This window comes from Limanda limanda, chromosome 16 (assembly GCF_963576545.1).
Source record: "Limanda limanda chromosome 16, fLimLim1.1, whole genome shotgun sequence".
Taxonomy (NCBI): domain Eukaryota; kingdom Metazoa; phylum Chordata; class Actinopteri; order Pleuronectiformes; family Pleuronectidae; genus Limanda; species Limanda limanda.
The window spans coordinates 4,619,961-4,634,254 of NC_083651.1; the positions used below are offsets into that span (position 1 = coordinate 4,619,961).

Sequence of the window (14,294 nt, forward strand, 5' to 3'; positions counted from 1 at the left end):
AGAGAATATTACAGTTGGTTTAGTTTCCAGATGAACGGTCATCACAGGAATCTGTTTTCATAAACCGTGCTGACATCATGTAGAATCCTGAGCAGTGCTGGAGAAACAAACTATCACAGAAGCAACACACACAATCCTGAATGTTTCCATAGTTACTGTGCAGGTGTTGTATCTCAAGTCAGGCTCCAGAGTCACTGATGTTCTCTTTATTGCTTCTAACTAAGCTTTTAAGTCACAGAACTTTTAAGTTCACCCCCATGATGGAAAATCAACATGTTCCAAACATTGTACTGGTTTTTAAAGTTATACATGCTTTAAATACAACAGTCACCACAGGATTAAAAACTTTATTTAAAACTTTTATCTTTTATAAAACATTGGATTGGTCCTCTGATAACAAACTAAGAATCTGGAGCTATGGAGCGATGCATCAATCACCTACGTTCCTGTAAACTTTGCTTCTGCATGTGGTCGTCCAGCCTGTGAAGATCCTCACACTGCCGGCTCAGGACTCCTTTGTAAACCTCAAATCGATGGTTCAGATCTTTCTGGGAGTGGATTTTGAATTTGGTCCCAAACGCTCCATCAGCAGAGCCTGTTCCATAGAACACACGGCCAATCCGGGAGTGGACCAGCGCCATGGCACACATGACACAAGGTTCTCGGGTCACGTAGAGGTCGTAGCCGGTGCAGATGTACGGCTGAGCGCTGGCCTCGGCGTCAGGTTCATCTGGACACGTGTCTGAGGCTGGTGAGGAAGAGCTGCAGGCAGGGTACTTGTCAAAAGAATAACATCCAGCCCCCTGACTCCGGGCCACGAGGTCGATGCAGACCATGGCGGCGTGGTGGAGGGGATGGTCGCCTCGGCAGTCGTGACCCACTGCGATGACCCTCTGCGTTGCTGGGTTCACCACTACACCCCCGACTGCCTCCATCCCTATCTCCCTTCCAGCTCTGGCAGCAGCGACAGCAGACATCATGTGCATGTGCATGGAAGCTTTCTGATGTGGGTTGAAGAGATCTCCTCTCAGAGCCACGCTCACCTGCTTGTCCTCGTGAAAGGAGCTGGGCCAGTGTTTGCTCGCCTGTTCAAACTGAGGTCGGGTCAAGGCCGGACGTGAAGGGACCTTAACCACGAAAGGTTCACCTAATCCATCATGTGCTACTCCACCCGAGGGCAGCAGCGAGTCGATGCTCACCACCTTCAGGTCTGGTGCATCACTGACGAGGAACAGGAGGACTTCCAGAGGGTGGGGGCTGCTCTTCTCCTTGCAGGCTCGGACCCTCTTGATGTGCGGGAGGCCGTTCAGCGGGTGGAGGCCGTTCAGCTCCCGGACGAGTCGAGATGTCTCCTTCTTGTCGACGATGGGCGCAGCGAACGCCTCTATCAGCTCCACGTCTCGTGACAGCTCATCTGACAGCACGGGGAGAGCGACCCAGGAGTCAGTGTCACACGCCGACTCTCTCCGGCGTTTCACTTTGGGCTCCATTGTGTTGGCGTCCTCCTGTGAAATATGATTTCACAGCAAAGTGAAACAAAGTTAGTGCGTTTGCAGGGAGAGGACATGATGACAAAGACTTTGTGTTGTGTTCCACACAAACCAAGGCAGAACTATATGATTCAATCCAACACTTTTGCACTGTGGCTTTGAAGGTTTTATTATTATGATAAAGATCTGGTGACTCTGTGGTCAAAATCACTCAGAGCATGAAAAACAACAGTTGGAACTTCAAAGATCTTAAAGAAACTGTTTAATAAGTTACATAATGTATCACTGCTGTCTGATACATGTTCTAGTCATCTGCAGGGTTGCATTTGATGCATGAAAATAAAACAAACACACACAGGGACACAAACATTTACTGTACAAAGTAGATCTTTATAGTGAAACCCAACTGATATTTCAAGTTCAAGGCAAACATAGATTTGTAAAAGAAACATTGATTTCTTGATAAAATTGATTAAACTGAACAAAGTAGTTGAGTTGGTGGAGAGAGCAGACAATTTATGAAACAGATTTAAAGCAAGAATCATCAACATGACTAGCCCAGTAATATGGGTCAAGTTTAAAAAAGCTGGACCGTACATTTCCCAAAGTGCAAATCTTGTTTCTTACTTTCTCAAACTGGACAAATCTGGCTGTCCTGACTGAGTGAAGACATTACACAACAATGTTCCCTCCACCAAAGAGCTGTGATGATATGAACTAACCAGACACGTTTCACTGTGTAAAAATAAACTTTTCAGCGCCATCTGGTGGACAAACTACATATGACACTGTTTCTAAATGGACCTCAATCATATCTTGGTCATTTCTGCACTGCAAACACAGCATCTGAGCAAAGCCAACATCAGATCATAATATAAGATAAGACTGGTTGTGCTCTTTTCCAAGTACATACACCAATTACAACCAGTATAATAATATTATATATCTATATACATGTATTATTGTAAGTAGCGGATTGATCAACAAAACCTGCCACCAACATTTGGCAGAGATATTTCACAAAGCTAGAGGGGCTCAGTTATAAACATGCCAGGATTATACATCCATGATGTCGTGTTTCCACTCTAACAACCTCTCAGGTCCTCACTCGGTCTTTCATCATTTCCTTCCCAGTAGGAACTTTGTCTTAATGACTTTGGGGACATGTCTCACAGTCAGTGACACCCTGGTGCCTCGTGTCAGCGTCTCCCCCGGCAGGGCGCCGGCGGCCGACAGGTTCACCACCGTGTCCGTCAGCGTGTCCTGGCTGCACGCCCGGATGCCGTGCAGCAGGCGCTGGTACATGTCGTCCTGCAGGATCAGGAGGCTGCGCGGCTTCACCAGCAGAGAGAACAGGAAGCGGTTCTCCTCCGTCTGCGGCGCCTCGCCCTCCAGGCTGCCGACGGGCCGGTAGAAGTCCAGCAGGGTGTGGGAGCCCAGGCTGATGGTGGTGACGGTGGGGTGGTACAGAGGCCCGTCCTCATGAGGCATGATCCCTTCTCCCTCCTTGTACTCGTTCACCAGCACGTGATTGGCCGTTTTCCCGCCGAACGCGCCGAGAGAGGAGATCTTCTCACAGTACGTCTGCAGCCAGTCGGGGATCCTCTCCGGCAGCATTCCTCTGGGATGCGGTAGCCCCCCCCAGTTCTGCAGCCGTCGGCCCGACAGCTGAGTCCACTTCGGCTTCGGGGACCTGTAGACCTGCTGGAGAAGAGAGGCCTCCTCTTCCTCGGATATGAAATCGGGGATGTAACGCACCGTGGGCAGAGCGCCGAGTACGACAAACTGCTTCAGCCCCTCCCCAAAACACGCCGGGTGTTCCATCATGTCTCCTTCAGGAAAGTCAACATATAACAGTCTGGTTAAAACCCGACTGGAAGAAGCCGGCGCTGGAGGTCACCGGGAATCTAATGCACCACAACCACGTCTGATATAACTGCAGCAATAATTTAAATAAAATGAATATATCTAATATACGACTCAATAATTAAAATCTGTCAGGACGTCTCTTATCAGCCGCCGCAGTGCATTGTGGTCATAGCATTAGCAACTGTTAGCTTCCTCACAGCCTTCACATCCAGACAGTCACATGACAAGTTCAGTGACACAGAGGAAATTAATAAACTATAATCAAGTGCAGATGACGCACTTCCATAAAGTGTATTTGTTTGGAAACACTGCACAAATAAAGTTTGACACGTTTCCTGTTGAAGCCTTTGAATCAAAGGAGCGATGCCAAAGTGTTTTAGTGGTTTTATTTATTAAACCGGATCTTGTATTATTGTGTTGCACTGTCTGATTCCCTCAAACGACAACACCTCGTCTCACAACTCACTCAATACACAAATCCTGAAACACAACGTTGTATAGTGTAGATATAGTTTGATCATTAGTTTAAAATAAATTTTACTTTACCTTTGAGATGAGAGTAAACACTGAAGAAAGAAATATCGTTCAGTCTCTAGGCCGATTCATCCTGTCGACGCCATGCTTCTCTTGTGCACCGGACTAAAACGTCCCCTCAAACGAAGGCATCCAAAACTTGTTAGTTCCCATGTAGTTCTCTGAATTTGATTAAAAAATTACAGGTATGTGTTTTTTAAAAGCGTATTTCTTCCATATACTTTTATGATGATAACTCATCTGTTTTTAATCGGTGATTTTGTTTAGATGTTTGCTCTTTATCTGAGGTCTCGGATTTTGCAGCTGCACGGATTTATTTACATGTGACGCAGCCGGACGTCAGAGTAGGAACGTGTTTCACCTCCTTCTGGTTTGTTGCTCTGAAACTCTGCGCCATGCTTCTGGATTATTGTTATTTTTCCAGATTTAGTTTACTCCTCGTAGTGTGGATTTGAACTGGGACAGGGATTTGAACTGGGACAGGTCAGAGGTCACCCTGAGTCACTCTCCTGATTTAACCCCAGGTCCATGAGCATGTTGCCCTCTCGAGTGAGGGGGGCACAGAGGCTCCTGCAGTACAGACACACAGCGGGGGGTCGTCCTCCACCTGGAAGAGCCTTCTCCTCCAGACTGCTGCAGTGCAGACACACAGCAGGGGGGCGTCCTCCACCTGGAAGAGCCTTCTCCTCCAGGCTGGTGCTGGGCGTGGAGACGAGCTGTGACGACACCGGAGCGGCTGTGCTGGATGAGACCGGTGCAATCCTGGGAGAGTCTCTCCATTCACAGAAGGAAGTTCATCTGAGGTGGGTGTGGCATCTGGAATCCCGTCAAATGGACGCTACTCAGGGATTTGCTTTGATATGCTTGTGTTTCTCTGGAATGCTGCAGGTCTGGAGGCATCATCCCCACCGTGGCCCAGCAGCTCCACAGGGAGAACATCCAGCGCGTGGTGCAGGAGGCTCTGGACAGAAGTGGCGTGCACCCGAGCCAGCTGGCGGCCGTGGCCACCACCGTGAAGCCGGGCCTGGCCCTCAGCCTGGGCGTCGGCCTGGAGTTCAGTCAGAGGTTTGTGCGGCAACACAACAAGCCGTTCATCCCCATCCACCACATGGAAGCCCACGCCCTCACCGTCAGGATGCTGCATCCCGTGGCCTTCCCCTTCCTGGTGCTGCTCGTCTCCGGAGGCCACTCGCTTCTCGCCGTGGCCCGAGGGGTGGACGACTTCCTGCTCCTGGGTCACACCCTGGACGAAGCTCCGGGGGACATACTGGATAAAGTAACACCGTCAAACTCACGTCAGGCGTTTGTGCCGGGGCTCAGGTTGTGATCCCGAACGCTAACGGTTCTTTTTTGTAAATTCCCAGGTGGCGAGACGCTTGTCCCTCATCAAACACCCTCAGTGCTCCGACCTGAGCGGAGGACAGGCCATCGAGCTGCTGGCAAAGGACGGGGACAGGAGGAGGTTCCCGTTCACGACACCCATGGGTCAGACTTATGACTGCTGCTTCTCTTTTGCTGGACTACGGAATCAAGTCACCATGACGATACTCAAACAAGAGGCAGAGGAAGGTAGGAGGAGAACTGACTGACCCACCCAGTGAAACCAGTCAACAGCAACCATTACAATGCATTTTGTTACCACAGCGTAACACCTGTGGATAGTTTACTTCCAGTTGTTCGACTTTAATCAGCTTTTTTATAACCACACCAGAAACATACAAACATGTAATTCAAGTTCCTGAGTAAAAAGCCTTTGTAACTCCTCTTTCTTCCCTGCAGGAGTAGAACAGGGTTCACTGCTGTCGTGTGTGAACGACATCGCAGCTTCCACTCAGCACACTGTCGCCTCTCATCTCGCTAAGAGAACACATCGGGCCATCTTGTTCTGTAAGGCAAACGGCCTGCTGCCATCCAGCACTCCAACTTTGGTGAGTTAGTTACTCCTCTTTGTATTTACTAAAAATGAGGTGATAAATCCAGCAATTTCTGCACTGTTTTTAGTCCCAGGTTTTTATTTTTCTTCAGTTCTCATCACGCTGTTATTACATGAACACCCTGTCTGCACAAGGATTGGAAAGGACAATAATAATTACTCTAGATTGCCTACAATTTTTATTTTTATAATCTCTTTGCCTCCTCTGTCTTTAACCCTTGACATATATTTTAATGGAAAAAAACACAGAAACCTCAGAGAGTCACAAGGGTTCCCTCTTTCAGGACGGACAGAAGTGCAATATATGTCTTCTTAAATAATGAGGCTGGTATTCAACAAAAGGGTTATAAATAGTCACTAAAATGTTAAAAAAAGTTCTCAACTATGTTATTTCAGAATCAGAATCAGGTTTATTGGCCAAGTAAGTTTGCACAAACAGGGAATTTGACTCGGTAAAGTGGCTCACAGTGTGCTTACACAGAATACACATCACAAAACAAAACAGTACATTACGAACAGTCACAAAAACAATACAAAATACAAACAGTGCAACAGTCTAAGAAAAGAAGTGCAGGTATAACACGGTATGTGTATTACGGTTATACAGTGAAGTGAAATGACACTTAATAACACTTAAAACATCAGGGCTCAGCCTTTAAAATAAAAAGGGAATTTGTGTTTAGGACCCATTTTTTAAGAGGGAATGAACATAAGAGGTTTTGTTGACAAGAACATTACAGAATAAGACTTTTCCCTCCAGTTCAACAACATTGAGCACGTTGTGGTGTGAGGCTTTCAGCAGGTACTCTTTCTTTCTAGGTGCTTTCTGGAGGAGTTGCCAGCAACCAGTATATCCGCAAGGCTCTGACCATCATCGCTGAGACGACAGGACTGCACCTGCTCTGTCCTCCGGCCAAATTCTGCACCGACAACGGAGTGATGATTGCATGGTGTGTGTATCGTCAGGATCGTCAGTGGAAGATTTCACTTTATGATCTGATTGAATGTTGGAGTTTTGGCTCTTTTCTTATTGGTATTTTTCTTTTTAAAACCAGGAACGGTGTTGAACGTCTGAGGGAAAGCAAAGGAATACTGCCTCCACATGTAGACGTCCGCTACGAGCCTAGGTAAGTCACTGAAGATTAAACACTGTTCTGGTTTGTTTTCATGTCACTGCTGATTTAAAACGACTCTGGCTCATGTAAACGTTGGATTCCAGGGCGCCGCTGGGTGTGGATATGTCAGCGGAGGTGAAGGCAGCCGGGATCAAGCTGCCGTCCGTCAAACTCAAGATCCTCAACTGACAAGACTGTTGTTTTTGTCCTGTACAAACAATACGTTTCTAACACCTGGATTTCCCCCCCAGTTCAAAGTATATACTGTGTATATATTGTATATGTATACAGCACACAGATATTTATTAATAAATGTGTTGTTGTACATCTCAGTTCTTAAAATCAAATACATCAAAGTTCATCTTTTGTGGTTTAATTTATCGTGTTTTAAACGACTCATCCTTCAACTATGCAGAGCTGACTGGCTCCTCCCAGTCTGTGAGCCACTCCCTCGCTTATTAAATCCATTTAGAATTCTTCCTAAAACATGTAAAAAAACTATTTCTATTTCTATTTTGTTCTAAGATTAGAGACATGGAAATTACTGGTGGTCTTCTATCATTGTTCAGTCACGCAACAGCAGAGACATTCAGATTTTACACATTGTGGTTTAATTCTCAGCTCAGAGTAAAATCACAAAAATCTTACACTGAAAAGTTTAAAAACAAATCTGAAGCTTTTAGGCACATGAACCTGATCTATGAAAAATTGTTTCTCACGCTCTTATTGTTTTTGCTCTGATGGAAAAATTGTATCATAGTCATCCGATGTTGTAGATCATGTGAAGTTTGTGACTCAGCATGACTGTACTGCAGCTGATAAAAACAAACTGGACTAGATGTGATTTAAATATAGGCTGCACAGTCTGAATGTGTTTTAACAGCATTTGAATAAAAATGAGGCAACAATTCTCGATCTATAAAATTCTTTACATATTAAATGAAATCTAGTTGTGTTAAAAACATCATTAATTTATAGTTTAATTAATAACTCCAGCTTTCACTGCTATGACTGCTACACTTTTTTACATATCGATGTACAATAATGCCAAATATTCACTTTCCCGCTTTGCTGGATTAAAAGGGAAGTTTTGCTCTTTATTTACCTGTTGCCATGGTGATTCCCAGATCAGAGCCTCAAGGATGACAGGCTTTTTATTTTAATTCAGAATGAACATGATCAGCAAAAGGAGGAACTTACACGGGACATACTGTAGTTTTCCACACATTTATTCAGACCACAACATTTCACCATGTGCCTTTTTATCATCCATGATATTGAAATCTCAGCCACATTTCCTTTAATTTACATTTGTTTATACTGGACAAACTGGTGCAGGTTCGAGGGCAGAAAATCCACAGGAAGAAGGAAAAACAGAGCTGTTGTTGGTTCCTGTATCAACATGAACCATCATCTCAGTTTCTCACATGACATGTTCCATTGTTACAACATTACTTTACTGCATTGTGCAATGTTGTGATTTGTCCACTGTGCCGCACATTGAATGAAAAAGGACATAACTTGAAGAATAAAACCGACATTTAGTGATGTTAGTGATTAGTCATTAGTTATTTTGTGCGACAACAAATACTTTAAATCCTGTCCGCTTTTTAAAGGGAACATTCATTATGAAACTGTGAGATTAAAAAACAGCTAAAGGGGGATTCCACAGAATTTTCTATAGAAGAGAAAGAGATTCACTTCTGTAGAATTCAAACCACTAAGATGAAGATGGGACGAGGCAGAGTGAGGTGTGTAGACCAAACAAACTCCACGTCCTTCACCTTTTCATCTTTAACTAAATGTCTGATTGACCAAAGTTATATAAACATCAATGACAGGATCAACCACGTCTGAGCCTAGAGCTCGTCATGTTTATAGATATTATATTCCTTTGCACTGATCACTCCGTCTTTGTCCTGGTCGCTCTTGTGGAATATGTCGGCCATGATCTTCTCATAGAAAGCATCGTCACGTGGCTTCCCTCCTTTTTCATACGACAGTTTCAAATATTCTTTCACCTGATGATAGAGGAAAACTTTATCAGAATAAATGACAGACATACGTTGTACTTTTGCAACACTCATCTTCTATAATACATTTGTTGTGCTCTTCTGGCTACATATCACAGTGGTAATAAATAATACTTTGGTGTTGATAGCAGGTTGTTCACCTCTGTGCCAGCTGGGCCATCAACAATCCAGATAACATCATGACCATGAACTTTTAGGCAACAACATTATTTTAGTTTGATAACAATTATTATCTATATCTCCGGACTATTGTCCTTCATATGGTCAATAAAGACTTGAATGAAGGTTAATAAATGAATGATTTATAGCCTAATTACTTTCTTGTATTATGTTTACATCCCGTTTGGCCTTTAATCTTTATGAGGAAAGTAGGTGAGGTTACTTTGGCTTGTTTTTGTTAATCCTTTATATTTGGATAGACTGTTATTTAATAGTAATACCAAAAATTGTTTGGGTTATCAATTTCTTCTGTGGCACTTAATTAAAATGAACCCACACATTGATATTAAACACATATGTTTGTCCTGGGCTTGTTATTACCATCTTGTCCAAGGCCTCAGAACTCCAGGATCAGTGCTAGTTTGTGCTAATTTAATTGAACATTTGACATCATAAAGGTGGTAATGAAAAAAAAAAAATCATGTTTTGGGAAATACACATTGTTTAATTTGTTTACTAGTCTTACGTCTGTATGATATGAATCTAAAGCTTGGAGGGAGTTGGCTTTATCTTCACTCAGCAGATGTGACCCAGGCTGACACAGCTGATGTGTCTCTCTCCATTAAAGCAACACTATAACCTTTTCATGTAGGGAAGAACTAAGTCCTTCAATGTGTTGAGTGGAGTTCTGTCTGTGTCGTCCCACTAACCGAACTCCTCACAGGAGATCGTACCTGCTCACCAAAGTTACATAGAGCAAGAAAATACTATATAATATCACCTGATTTTTTAAGTTACAATATTATGGTGAAAAAGTTGCATAATCTTGCTTTGAGTGCCTTTATGGCATTTTATTTCATTTTTGTGTTTGACTTAAATGTTGCATATTCCTAACTACTTTGTTACATTAGACCACAGAGCAACAGTTACTGGGGCCGTTAATAACGTCCCAAATAAGACCCTTTAGCCTTTTTTCATACTTTCTAAGTTTTAGTTACCTCAGCCTTTGTGAGACTTTTGTCGCTATCGTTGTCCATCTCTCCAAAAGCTTCCATACTGCGTGGTCCCCTGGAAACCGAGTAGACCTCCACCTCAAAGACCACTGTAGCGTTGGGCGGCACTGGAGCTATTTCAGCATGAGGGATAGAAACAGAACGTTAAAATTATAAAAGACTGCATTTCCTTATTTATCTACAATCATGACTTACAACGTAAACTTATATTTTATCATTCTCTACCTTGTGAAGTTCATTTGTCTGCATTTCAGGAAGAATTTGTGTTGCATTTTTGGAAAATCAGTTGTATTTTCAGACTTTCTGATCAACTTGTGAAACACATGGTTTCAATCACAAGATCCTACAAAGCATTAATCTCTGTAAGTGATTTGAAACGTTACCTTTGTAACAAGAGCCTTGAATAGTTGAAACTGTTTATAAACTGGTGCTTGGGAAACAGAAGCATTTCCTTGACAGACAAAGAGAAACTGGAAGCACAGAGTCCCAGGATAGGTAAGTTCACAATCAGATCATCTACAAACATAGACAGGTTTGTAGGAAACAGGTTGAGGTAAGAATACAGTTAGCTGTTAGTTTTCAGAAAGCACACATGCAAGAGAGAAATGACGCAGAGACCTTCAAACCTTAGAGCATGCTTACAGTTCATGCCAGGGACGGCTGAGGAGCAAGAGGTGTGATGCTCTTTCAATTAAAGTGCTGAAAGAAACAAACAGGACAGCATGACGGTGGCTCTTCTAGCACAAAAACAGGATTGAAAACTGTATTAGTAGGATTCATATAACTCAATTTCTGATGGTTTTCTAAGTTCCCAGTGGCCACGGAAACATTCATTTCACTGAGGCATCAAACGCTACTTGTAGAGGTTGTAACTTACTTAAAACATGTGATGCATCGCACTGAACATTTGAACAAGGAACGTTATGGAATATCAATATGTGGTAATTCAACTGAAACCTTTTAGGTACAGAGGCAGCGTGTATATGAAGCTCTTGCACACAATAGATTCTTCTACAAATGTGGCAGCTGCTGTCTGGTGTTTGCATCAATTGAAGATAAACAGCTAAATCAAACAGTAAAAGCCGGAAACTGTAACATCAGCTGCATATTTAAACCCATAATGGTTTTACAAAGGATGGGGAGATGGCACTCTGATCGGCTTATTACATGTTTCACCCAGAACACACCTATGATTAATTTAGAGACTATAAGTGCCTAGTTCTCACAAGCTGCTTTGGACACTTCCTCAACTTAATTCAAATAAAGCCTGGAGTGTTAGATGAAGAGATACCTTTGAGATGCACAGTGGGAAATGTAGGATCCAGTGTTAATTGGAGCTTGACATGATATTTTAGCATTTGTCATCAAACCTGTTTCTTGCAAGTCACTAAATTAGACCAAGCTGAGAGTGAGGGCCGCCCCATAACCTGATATATATGCACTTGCTTGAATGGGTCAGGTTAATCTGTCCTATGTTCATGAAAAACTTAAAATCACATTTCCCTGTAAGAGACCACTTACCTTTGCCCTTCTCTCCAAATGCCAGTGCAGGAGGAACCGTTATCTTTCGTTTCTCTCCAGGACACATGTCCATCATCCCGATATCCAGGCCCTTGATGACTTGTCCGATGCCCAACACGAACCACTGAGGGTGGCCGGACTTGTCTGATCGACTGAGACAGAAACAATGCAACAACAAATAAACAAAAAAGACACAAAATCCAACCAGTCAGTCAGTTTATATATCACAAGGGTTTATGTGAATGAATCTGAGCTGGGATGGACTGATCCTCATCATGGATAGTCATGGATCATAGATACTCAGGAGGGTTAGAGTAGGCCCATAAGTAGAAAAAGAACAACCCCACCACACCCACCTATTTAGTAATAACCTTAATATCTGTGACACAGTAAAAAAATATAATATAGACGAGGCACTGGGAATAAAAATACAAGGATCTGTGTCAACTTGTTTTCAGGTAAACTCTCAAATCAAATTGTTGCAAAGTTAAACCCCATCAGCTGCAGCCAACTGGTTTCTCTGGCCCATCCTCCACCGACCTGCAGTAGAACTGGGACCCATTTTCCTCCAGGAACCCGTCGTAGTGCACGTTGACCAGGTCTCCTCTCTTGCTCCTCTGCGTGCAGATCTCCGGCCTGAACACCACCTCAGTCTTCACCTGGGGGTCCAGCTCAGGGTCCTCGGCCCGGACCCCCTGTGGGTCGAGCTGCGAGGCCACCAGGAGACACAGGGTGCAGGTCAACAGGCTCCACATCGTGCTGCGGTGCTTTCGTGGCAACTTCTCGTTCTTCTTCACTCGCTGTGGAGACGTGGAAAGATCTGCTGCTGCAGGAAGGAGGAGGGGAGTTGCTGCCCCCGGGTTTAGTCTGTCAGGCGCCTCTCCTTCCTGATTCATACAGATGATGGGAGGGTCCTGATCCTGAACCCGGTTTTTATCAAGAGAGCTGCGTTGTGGGCTCGGGTGTGATTATATGTTATGACACATAATATATAATATTGGTTTAATACATGGTTTGGTACGCGACATTGGGCTAAACCTTGCCTGACAGACTACGTGAGGGGCGTAGAGCATCGCGAACTCTAACACTTCCAGCAACTTTTTGGACTTAAAGGAAGGAAGGGGGGCGTGGATCATACATGTAATATAGTGTAATAGTGTCATCATCAAATGAGGGAAATACACGTGTTTGAGATAAACATGCGTGAACGTGCTGTACAACTGAGTGTCAACACAGCTGCATCAATTTTCATTTAGTTTCTTTTCAGTTTCCCAGTTTTTTTATTTTCATTTTCATTAAGGTCAAGGTCAGACTTTTGGTCACATGTACAAAAATTAATGAGAATAAAACTATTAAGATCAGTATCAGCGACAGACAGACATAGATCATAGTCAATATAATGATTACTGGCGATAAGAGAATAACTCGTCTGATACAGGGTTTTCATTCACAGACACTCGCTTTTACTTCTACTTTCTTCCTTACGACTTTATTTATTAACGTATCTTGGGACGTGAATAGCATAATAACACAAAAAGTGTTTTAGAAACAACGTACCAGCCCTTTCTCGAACTGGGGTTTTTGCTACGTTAGCCAAGTAATGAGAGCTCAACATGCTGCATCTGCACATCTGGAGTATCCACTGAGTTTGTTAACCTTTGTTTTACTGTTTCAGTTTCAGAATTACTCCCATTCACGAGATGAACAGTGTTTTTGAAACTCTATGTCTTTGTACTGGTTCACACCCAAAGATTAGATTCGACAGAACTTTAGTTATTACCATGTAGCCTGAGATACGTGTGTATGTTATCAGCTGCAGCTTTGGACGGATGTGAGCATAATAAAGATATCAAACACACACAAATGACTGTTTTGATGCACATGGCAAACAGAAAGTGAACGACACTTTATTTTAAGCTTTAATACTGCTTACTTAAATTAAAACCTTTTGCTTTTTTATTGATTATTCAGGAAATTCATCTTATTTCTGACGGCTTGGACATACTCGAAAACTCACCAAACTTTGCTAGCAATTCATGCCTGATAGAATTTAGTTTTGCACGTTTTGTTTTAACTAGGGTTAGTATCTTAATTAACCCTAACCCTCCTCGAGCTTTCATTAGATCAACTTCAAATTCACCGGGTGTCATCTTGACTCCCTGGAGATTCAAACTAGTGATGGCAACTACTGAGAATATTTGTATTTACTCAAAAAGTAACAAAGGAAACATTTAAAAAAAGGATAAATTGTGCAATACCTGAAATACTGAATAATGGAAATTCACTCGCTGCAAAGATATAGAAAATAAAAACGGAGCAGAGTCACTTTTACATTACATTTCATTTTCATTCAAAGCGACAATAAGTGCATCAACCCCAAGGGTACAAACCCAGAACAACAAGAATCAAGAAAGTACAATTTCCTCAAAAATAAAGCAAAACTACAAAGTGCTATAAGTCAGTTCCATTTAGGTGCTACTAAATTTGACCCATGTTGTGTATCAAAGGGTTAGGCTAAAAGAATAACACTTTTGTTTGTGACTTACTATTTAACTTCAACCAAGCTTTATATGAAAGAACACTTAAGGATTCATTAAGCAAATAAATCCTTGTTGTCAGTAGTCATG

The 14,294-nt window shown here is 42.9% G+C and overlaps 4 protein-coding genes across 4 annotated transcripts; 1 reads left to right on the forward strand and 3 right to left on the reverse strand.

Moving 5' to 3' along the window:
- Nucleotides 1-394: 394 nt before the first annotated feature.
- adat3 (adenosine deaminase tRNA specific 3) lies at nt 395-3,979 on the reverse strand. The gene is made up of 2 exons (XM_061088961.1): nt 3,906-3,979; nt 395-1,505 (listed from the first exon to the last, which is right to left on the reverse strand). Exon 2 carries the CDS (start codon nt 1,488-1,490, stop codon nt 435-437), a length of 1,056 nt encoding a protein of 351 aa, XP_060944944.1. The 5' UTR covers nt 1,491-1,505; nt 3,906-3,979; the 3' UTR covers nt 395-434.
- On the reverse strand, nt 1,857-3,319 carry alkbh6 (alkB homolog 6). The gene has a single exon (XM_061088971.1). It carries the CDS (start codon nt 3,315-3,317, stop codon nt 2,610-2,612), a length of 708 nt encoding a protein of 235 aa, XP_060944954.1. The 5' UTR covers nt 3,318-3,319; the 3' UTR covers nt 1,857-2,609.
- A 261-nt stretch (nt 3,980-4,240) lies between the features above and the next one.
- On the forward strand, nt 4,241-7,333 carry osgepl1 (O-sialoglycoprotein endopeptidase-like 1). Its single transcript, XM_061088960.1, has 7 exons — nt 4,241-4,696; nt 4,782-5,169; nt 5,258-5,462; nt 5,673-5,821; nt 6,646-6,776; nt 6,882-6,953; nt 7,046-7,333. The coding sequence occupies exons 1-7, from the start codon at nt 4,422-4,424 to the stop codon at nt 7,128-7,130; spliced, it is 1,305 nt and encodes a 434-aa protein (XP_060944943.1). The 5' UTR covers nt 4,241-4,421; the 3' UTR covers nt 7,131-7,333.
- Nucleotides 7,334-8,154: 821 nt separating this feature from the next.
- Nucleotides 8,155-12,460, reverse strand: fkbp7 (FKBP prolyl isomerase 7). The gene is made up of 4 exons (XM_061088729.1): nt 12,208-12,460; nt 11,668-11,819; nt 10,132-10,259; nt 8,155-8,962 (listed from the first exon to the last, which is right to left on the reverse strand). Exons 1-4 carry the CDS (start codon nt 12,420-12,422, stop codon nt 8,801-8,803), a joined length of 657 nt encoding a protein of 218 aa, XP_060944712.1. The 5' UTR covers nt 12,423-12,460; the 3' UTR covers nt 8,155-8,800.
- Between the last annotated feature and the right edge of the window lie 1,834 nt (nt 12,461-14,294).

Bases quoted from the DNA above. Each gene is read 5' to 3' on its own strand.
- fkbp7 (XM_061088729.1), bottom strand. From the start codon at position 12,422: ATGTGGAGCCTGTTGACCTGCACCCTGTGTCTCCTGGTGGCCTCGCAG. The intron at 11,820-12,207 runs GTCGGTGGAGGA...TTTCTGTCTCAG, and splicing joins GGGTCCCAGTTCTACTGCAG to TCGATCAGACAAGTCCGGCC. The intron at 10,260-11,667 runs GTAAGTGGTCTC...ATGCTGAAATAG, and splicing joins ATTTGGAGAGAAGGGCAAAG to CTCCAGTGCCGCCCAACGCT.
- adat3 (XM_061088961.1), bottom strand. From the start codon at position 1,490: ATGGAGCCCAAAGTGAAACGCCGGAGAGAGTCGGCGTGTGACACTGAC.
- osgepl1 (XM_061088960.1), top strand. From the start codon at position 4,422: ATGAGCATGTTGCCCTCTCGAGTGAGGGGGGCACAGAGGCTCCTGCAG. The intron at 4,697-4,781 runs GTGGGTGTGGCA...GGAATGCTGCAG, and splicing joins CAGAAGGAAGTTCATCTGAG to GTCTGGAGGCATCATCCCCA. The intron at 5,170-5,257 runs GTAACACCGTCA...GTAAATTCCCAG, and splicing joins CGGGGGACATACTGGATAAA to GTGGCGAGACGCTTGTCCCT.
- alkbh6 (XM_061088971.1), bottom strand. From the start codon at position 3,317: ATGATGGAACACCCGGCGTGTTTTGGGGAGGGGCTGAAGCAGTTTGTC.